Below are 8,542 nucleotides of genomic sequence, written 5' to 3'. Positions count from 1 at the left end.
TAGAGTCCAGATTCTTCACGTTCTATTCCAACAAACTGGTTTTTGGTTCATGTACATACAGGTTCCTCATGAACACAAGGGTTCTCAAATTCCCATTCTTCTTAAGTTATCTACAATTTATTATGGTCTAGCCTTTGGATATTCAACAAAAGACATCTCTCTTTCTTTTTGGTCCTCTCTGCTTTCAGTTAAATCCATCTGACATTAGAATTGATAAATTCTCTTTTCCATATCATTTTCTGAATCCAGATAGAATTTCTGGCAGTTCCTTGCTCCAGTCTCCTGGTTCCTAATATCTTGAAAAATCGGGCTGTGAAAACCTTAGGGGGCACAGTTCAACTCTGTCACCATTAGGTGGTGTCAACTTGATAGCAGTTCAGTTTTGAGAGAGTGTAAATAGAATTTTGTCCCTGTAACCTGACGTGACAAAGCGAACTGTCCCAGGTAAAGAACCTATCACCCAAGAGAATTCCAACTGACCCAAACTCCTGCTGGGGCAGTTTCTGACTGATACCAGGGATAGGCTTCAAGACAAACATAAGCTTTTAGATTAGAGGTGTTTTCTCCTCTAGGCACGTTCGGTTAGCTTCTAGAAATCACTTTCCAACACTCTTCGGAATCGCCATACTCGCTCTCTTTTCTTTGCTCTACTAGGAAAACCTACTACTTCCGCCACACTCAAGATGGCTACATCTGGATTAGCTTTTCAATTCCAGTTCTGGGCGGCCACGCCTACAAATGTAGTGACTTCCGCCACTCTCTGCGGGGCCGGTAGCATTTCACACGGCCTTGCGGCACTCAAGACGCCTTGGTGTCCTCTTACTTTTCATTGGTTATATTTCTCTGATAGGTGGGCTTTAATTTGATCGACGGATGTTTTGACCAATGAGCGAAGAACTGTGGCCAATGAAGCACTAGAACTGGAAAGCCTCCCCGGTGTCTGGGAGGGTGTTTTGACCGGGGCGGGGTGCAGCAGAGCCGGAAGCGGGAGGGCAGATCGAAACAGGAAAAGACGGGAAGAAGGAAGAAGAGGGAAAAGGAGGAGAGGAAGGAGGAGAGAGGTGGTGGCGGCGCCGTGGCGGAGGAGCAGGAGCAGGAGGAGGATGGAGAGGAGAAGGCTCCTGAGTGGCATGGCGCTCCTGCTCCTCCAGGCGCTGCCCAGCCCCCTGTCAGCCAGGGCTGAGCCCCCGCAGGTAAGGAGGAGGGGGCGTCCTGCCCAGGCTGTGGGCCTACGGGGGTGGTCGAGGCCTGGCTAGAGAGGGCCAGGGACAGCGTCGCTTCCCTTGCTTGAGGGATCTCTAGGAATGTTGTCGCCAGGAGTGGAGGGGATCCCTAGAAGGGCGCCCCTGGCTGCTGTTGAGTGGTTTTAAGGGGAGTTGAATCAGCTCGTTGTTTATCTGATGGGCATCTGTGATGGTTTTGGTATCTGGGAATTGCAGAGGCATGATGCCAAGAGAATGAGGGGCCTTTGAGACGGGCCATTAGGGCAGGTGGGGTGAGGTGGCTGTGCCAGGATAGTGGTGCCCAGCTGGGGCATGTGGGCGCATTCTGTCTCCCATTGGGACAGGTCTCCGAAGCAGGCAGGCCATGTGTACGTCTGTGTGTACACAGGTATAAAGGATATAGAGCTAGACAGGGAGGGTATTATTTCAGGCTGCACAGGAGGGAAAGTTCTGAGGGCATTTGAGCCCCGTTTTTAAAGGGTAGGCATGGCGCCTTTAGTGGTTGCTTGGGGCAGGACTCTTGGAACGCAGGTGGGATGAAGTAGACCCAGGTACCCCAGGGGGGAGGGCGCCCTACAGCTGTACCAAGCTCTTCTTTTAGGATGACTGGCCTGGGAGAGTAAGTCGCTGTTTGTGTCCTGCTTAGGGCTTTTGAGCAAGGGAGGATTCTGGGGCCAATAAGATCTGTAAATGGAGCACCTGAGCAGTTCTTGATAGGTGGCTTGCTTTTCACCCGTGCAGAGGACCTTGGTGGTTCTGATTCCAGCTCCGGCTGGCATTTCGAAATCTTAATGGGAATGTTACACTTGGTGCCAAGTTGGGTGGGGTGCAGTGTGGGAGGGAGGGAATCACTCCTTCCCTTTCATTTGGCAAGGCTTTACCGTTCTATTTTCTTCGCTTTCTGTTCCTTTCCCTTCCTTTTTAGAAAGGCACACATGGACAATGAGCATAATAGCAGAATCTATACAGTTTGGAACTTTAATTTAGTGTTATGATCAGCAGTAGAAGCAGAGTGCTAGCAAAAAAAAAAAAGCCTTTTTTTCTAGGAGTTTGTGATGCCTTTTCACATACGCATCCTCTTTTATCTGATAGTATCTTCGTTTTTAAAATGAGGTTAAATCCACCTAATATTAACTATTTTAACGTGCATGATTCAGTGACGTTTTGTACATTTCACCCTCTTGTACAATTCACTCCGTTTCCACCTATCCCTACCTCTGACAACTACTTATCTGCTTTCTATTACCTGTTCTGGATATTTTCTATAAGTGGAATCCTATAGTCTCTGGCTTTTTGTGTCATTTTTTTCCATGTAGTATAACATTTTGAGTTCCATCAAATTGTTATTTGTATCTCTATTTCGTTCCTTTTCATGGTTGATTAAATGTTCTATTTTATGTACCTAAAGAGTGTTGTGATAAGGAATTGTACTGCCAACTTAAAGGTATGTGGTTTGAATCTTCCAGCTGCTTGACTACAGAGAAATGGGCAATCTTCTCCAGTGCAGTTGACTGCCTGTGAAAACCTGTTAGAGGGTCAGCTGTGAGTCAATTCCAATTTGATGGTACACAACAACAACAGTGGCATGGTAGTGACTCTGTTAACCCAGAGTTGATGCAGCACTTGTCAGTTCAACTCCACTAGCAACTTAGTGAAAATTTGCGAGAGGGTCCTCAGAGCCTTGTCCGACTTGATGGCTGTCAGTTTGAGGATTTTTTTTTTTTTAGTGTCATGGTGTGTTTTATGTTGTGTGCTGCTAACTGAAAGGCCAGTGATCCAAATCCACCATTTGCTCCTTTAAAAATTTACTGCCTTGGTTTCCCTATGTGTCTGAATGGACTTGATGCTGTGTGTTTATATATATATATCTCACAATTTATCCATTGAAGTATAATCTTTTTCTCTTTGTTGTTATTGTTGAGTGACATCCAGTTGAACAGACCCACAGCCAACCCTCCAGTTGGTTTTCAGAGGCAGTATATTGCAGGGGAGATTTCCTGTCCTTCCATGGAGCAACTGGTGGATTTGAATCATGTCCTATTGGGATTGCAGTGCAGCTTCTTAGCACTAGGCCACCAGAGCTCCCCTTTTTCTTTTTAGAATATGTGCATCTTGGAAATAGAATGTGGGAGAAAAAAAAAGGGCTCATGGATTCCCTTTCCTAGACCATGACCCTTCAGTTTTATGCTTTATTGAGGCTTGCTTTGTTGAGGTTTGTTTTCCTGGTTAAAACCATAAATTGGAAGGAGAGCTAAATTTTCTTTGTAATAATTCTTGGGATTAGTAAAGTATACCCACTGCCATTGAGTCTACTCCAATTCATAGGAAACCCTAGATGACAGAGGAGAACGGCCCCCACAGGTCCGACATTGTCAATCTTTGTAGGAAGAAACTGCTTCATCTTTCTCCCTTGGAGTGACTTTGCGGTTTGAACTGCCGAACCTTAAGTTACCAACTTAGTGCTTAAGCTACAGCATCACCAGGACACCTTTAAGAAGTTCAAGTCAACAAAACAAAATATAAAAGAATAATGATGAACAGTTGCTTTTGAGTCAGTTCCAGCTTGTATTAATCCCATATGGGTGAGGGTGGAGCTGTGTGCCCACGGAGTTTTCAGTGGTTGATTTTGCAGGAGTAGATTGTCAAACCTTTCTTTGGAGATACCTCCGAGTAGCCTGTTGTTTTTCCTTTGCATGTCTGTTTCTGTAAATATGTCTCAAAGATCCTGGCTCCCAGTAATCATTAAGTGAAGTGGTTAAAGGACCGATTTAGGAAGGTGAGCTAGCTTTCTGAGGCAGTTTGGGTGCTCTGAGGCCTGAGGACTGCCGCACCCGGATGGAGACCTGTGGTAGGGTCACAGCAGATGGTAGGAACTGGATCTTCAGCAGAAGGAAGGATGGAAAATGGCACTTCCTGCAGGGTCTTGGAAGCCTGGAAGGTGGTGAGAGGAGTGGAAGGTTATCTTTGGTGTCATGCCTTAATTGCAGTTTTGTCAATCAAAGCTGCTTGCTTATCATTTCTCTGGTGCTTCCAGGACTTATTTTGGGGACAGGGTGGCTTTTGTACTTTGTTCCATTTGGATGGATCCTAGCATCGACAAACAGCTATTATGTGGTTACAGTTTCTACAGAGAAAGGGAAGCTATTATAATTAGGCTGTTTCTTCCTGGCCCCCTACATACCCTCATAACCCCATCTTTGATCCTTCCATTTACCCCCCAGCCCCAGGCTCATACCCAGCTCTCATTCTTTAGTATATAATAGGTATTGATGGTGAAATTTGTGTTCTGAATTTTAACCTTTGGAATGGATTTTACTATATAATTATTAACTCCAAATCTATCCATGATTTAGTCAATTCTTTTCTCTCTCTTTCCTTTTTTTTTTTGTGCTTGTAGAAATCTGCAAGCCAAGGAAGAAATTAAATTATCAGGGACATTTTGGCATAGGATTTATTTTAGATAAGGAGCTCTGGTGACCTAGTGGTAAGAAGCTATGCTACAATCTCAAAGGCATGTGGTTCATATTTTCCAGTTGCTCTGTGGGAGAAAGATGGGCAGTCTCCTCCTTTGTGATTTACTGCCTCATAAAACCTCTTGGAGGGTCAGTTCTGACTTGATGGCACACAGCAACAGCAGTCTTTTTGGAACTAGACGGCCACATCTTTCTCCTCTTGAGCAGCCAAGTGGGTCCACCAGCTGATTACTTACTGTTGCACCACCAGGGTCCCTAGATTTGACATTGTTGTGTACCGTCGAATCAGAATCAACCCATAGTTGACCCTGTAGCCAGTCATGTCAGATATGACATTAGATGACTTGTTTTCTCTGTTACAAATCCTGTACTGGAGCAGTCAGGGACGTTCATCAACCTACCTCAGTTCTGTCATCAGCAGTGTAGACTTGACTTTCTTAAACATGCCCAAATCCCACTGCCCTTGAGTTGGTGAGGACTCAGCAGTCCTCCATCAGACTTCCGAGGCTGTAATCCTTGAACGTTCTGCTCATTTTTCTCTCAGGGAGCGACTGGTGAATTCCAACAGCTGACCTTTCCGTTATGCCACTCTCTTAAAGATTGCTGCAATTCACAGATGCGGTGTCTTGAATCTGCGTAGTATAGTAGAGTCTCCAGAAAGTGATTGGCAACTGTCTCTTCCACTTAAATTGGGGTTGAAATACATTGAGTTTCTTTTTATTATTTAAATTTTACCATAAAATCTGACTATTATTTAAAATGAAGTTTTAGCAAACAAAACAGCAAAGACAGTTCCTGTTAAGTGGGAATAGAACTGTACTGTATACGTGGCTGTTATTTTGGAAATAAATCACCAGGTTAGACTTAACCCTTTGGGTACGTTAACCATTTATACCACTTAGGGGCTAAGTTTTGGTACGTTTTTTTCATAAAGTGACACAACTCTCTAGAAATACAAGCTTTTATCTTCTGCCAACCTTAAAACTTTGAGTTCGATGGGGCTCAAATTCTTGCTAGACTTCCCCCCACCTTTGTTACCCCCACCTTTGTTCAATTCTGTTGCCCTAGTTTTCCACCTAGAAACCATATTCTCTTATTTCTTTTCAGTTGAACAAATTGGATTTGTCCCTTGTTGTAGGGGACCTTTCAGAGAGGATGCTCTCAGACTCATTGCTGTCATGTCTGAATGGACCTGTAGCTGACCGTCCATCACGTTGTTCTAAACTGTAAATCACATGGGAAGAGGTTGTCCAGCCTTCTCCTGTAGAGCAGCTGACGGAGTCTAACTGCCTTTGAGTTAGCAGCACAACTCACTACCCATTAGGCCACTTACAGGATTTGGGTATATTTGGGGAGAGGTTTTAAGGGACTAAGGATTGGTTCTTTAGATTGGATGTTATCAGTAAAGAGTTAATTCTTTAAGTACTTGTGTTTTTTGTTTTGTTTTTTTTTTTAAATTGGTGGTGGTCATGAGCTGTTTCTCTTTTCCTTGGGTCTGACATTTTCAGTGTAGTCATCTTTGTACAAGAAAGACTTGTACAAAAGTGGTACCTGAGACTTTCAGATCCAAATCCTTTTAACTTTACCTTCTTAATCTGTTTCATGCCAGATAAAGTAAGATACCTTCTTAATCTATTACATGCTTGTCTAAAATCAGCATCTTCTGTTTGTGTCCATCTTTTGGATGTTGTTGTTATTGTTATGTGCCGTCGAGTCGTTCAGTAAACTCCTACTGAAATGTCTACTCTCTACAGCAAGATACTGCTGGGCACTGGGAACCCTGGAATGAGTAATAGAATCCCTGTCCTTTAGTAACTGGTAATCCTATGGTGTATCTTTGTTATTCGTAAAGTACAGCCACAATTGAATTATAATCCACAGTGATGAATACTATGATGGAAGTATAGACAAAGGACAGTAGAGCCCTTGACTCTCATAGGATGAGGGAAGTGGGGGTGGGGGACTTACGGTGAAGTTTTGTAAAGGAACAGGCATCTGTACTGGACTTTGTTGATAAGGATGCATAGGAACGATACCTGTGGGCTCTCCACTTTGCCATTGAGTCAGAACTGACTCATACCTGACACTCTAACAGGTTTTCAGAGGCTATAAATTGATTGCTCATCCATCTTCTTCAGAGCAGCTTGTCAATTTGAATAGCCAGAAAGGTGCTACCTTTACATCAGCACCACAACTCCCTGTGGGGGGCCACCAGAGCTCCCATCAGTAGGGTGCTCTTGTGTCTTTTTTTGTTTTGTTTTCCTTTCTTATTGTGTATGGTCGAGTTTGATCCAACCGGCACAGGAGTTTGGTCCTCTGTCTCCACTGGAGCATCTGGTGGATTCGATCCGTGCACCTTCGGAGGGCTGCTGCTGTTATGTAGTGGAACCAACTCTTAGCTGACCCTCCAGCAGGTTTTCAGAAACAGTAAATTGCCCCCCCCTTTTTTTTCTCCTTTGGAGCAGCTAGGAGATACAAACCATCTATCTTTGCATTGGCAGCACAGTTCCTTACTACTAAGCCACCAGAGTGCCCCCTTATTGGGCAAGGGAAGAGGAAAATGAAAATTCTTGTGTGGAAGAGTGAAAACAGAGGCTGTGTTTGGAGGTGGCTGGGAACTTTATGGTCCAGGAGGTGTAGGAGAGTGTGAAGATAAAACTTGAAAGGTAGACAGACCAAAATCAGATAGTCAGGAGACCTTTTATCCATTTACCTAAGCAGTGCTGTGCAGCGCACCTTTCTGCCATGTTAGGAAAGATCTATGACTATCACGTTCAATGTGGCATATGACTATTGAGCATGTGCCGTGTGGCTAGTGTAACTGAGAAAATGAATCTTTAATCACATTTCATAAAATAACAACTTTACAAAGTGCAGCGATTGAATCTTCAGCCGGTGTTCATTGGCTGAGACTTCTTGTGTAACATTAACTGTGCCATGTTTGGTTTTTTATTGTGTTGTGGTTTTCTTTTTTTAAAATATGAACTGAGAAAAAACAAACAAACAAACACCCAACCTAATAGAATTTTTATTGCCTTCAGTAGTAGCAGCTTTTAACACTCGAAACAGCTGGGTTCAGTTCTCAGCCCGTGCACTTCGTGCTCCGGTGCTGCCTGCACATTTGCAGAGGCTCCCGTGTTGCTGTTGATGAGGAGCATCTAGACTGAGGTGAACTGGGAAAAGGCCTGGTGAGCTGCTTCCAAAAATCAGCTAATGAAAACCTGGCTGGGCACAGTGATTCAGTCTGCAGCCCATCAGGGAAGTAGCACAAGTCTGGGGAGTGTTTCCTTCCCTGGCGTGCATGACATCACTGTGAGTCGAGGCAACTTGGTGGCAGCTTGCCACAAATTGACATATTACAAAATTTCACCTCTTAGAGCAGTTTTTAATATAAATGTACAGTCGTGCAACAGTAATCACAAATCTACTTTTAGAACTTTTTTCATCACCCTAAAAAGAAATCTGTGTTTGTGATTTTCCATCTTTATAGATTTGCCTGTTCCAGACGTCTCATATAAATACAATCATGTGTTCTTCTGTGTCTGTCTTCTTTCACTTAGCATATTCTTTGGAAGATTTACCCATTTTTTATCAAATACAGTCTTAGGAGAAATGCTACCAGAATATTCCTTAGAAGAGAGAATAGTGAGACTGTCATCCTAGTTTTGGACTCACGGTCAGGAAAGATGAATGGCTATATAAGAAAGTGATGTTAAATTAAGTGGATATTAAAAAAAATTGAACTGGGGAAGGGGGAAGTGAGTAGGGAGAATACGCAAAAATGAATGAAAATCCAATTTTTCTGTAAACTTTTGTTAAAGTCACAATTAAGATAAAAATTTATAT

At 43.5% G+C, this 8,542-nt stretch overlaps 1 protein-coding gene and 1 pseudogene across 1 annotated transcript in view; one reads left to right on the top strand and one right to left on the bottom strand.

Annotated features, from left to right (window-relative positions):
• Positions 1–980: 980 nt before the first annotated feature.
• Positions 981–8,542, top strand: part of WBP1L (WW domain binding protein 1-like) — a 92,623-nt gene continuing 85,061 nt past the window's right edge. Inside the window, exon 1 of the mRNA XM_006879973.1 lies at positions 981–1,193. Coding sequence (XP_006880035.1) covers positions 1,104–1,193 — 90 coding nt within the window. The 5' untranslated portion in view covers positions 981–1,103. The remainder of the gene's footprint in view (positions 1,194–8,542) is intronic.
• LOC102862732 overlaps positions 7,779–8,542 on the bottom strand; it is a 47,617-nt pseudogene continuing 46,853 nt past the window's right edge.

The sequence above is a fragment of the Elephantulus edwardii genome, unplaced genomic scaffold, assembly GCF_000299155.1.
Source record: "Elephantulus edwardii isolate Elephantulus edwardi_28Jun2011 unplaced genomic scaffold, EleEdw1.0 scaffold00006, whole genome shotgun sequence".
Lineage (NCBI taxonomy): Eukaryota > Metazoa > Chordata > Mammalia > Macroscelidea > Macroscelididae > Elephantulus > Elephantulus edwardii.
This window is presented reverse-complemented; position numbering and strand designations above follow the sequence as displayed.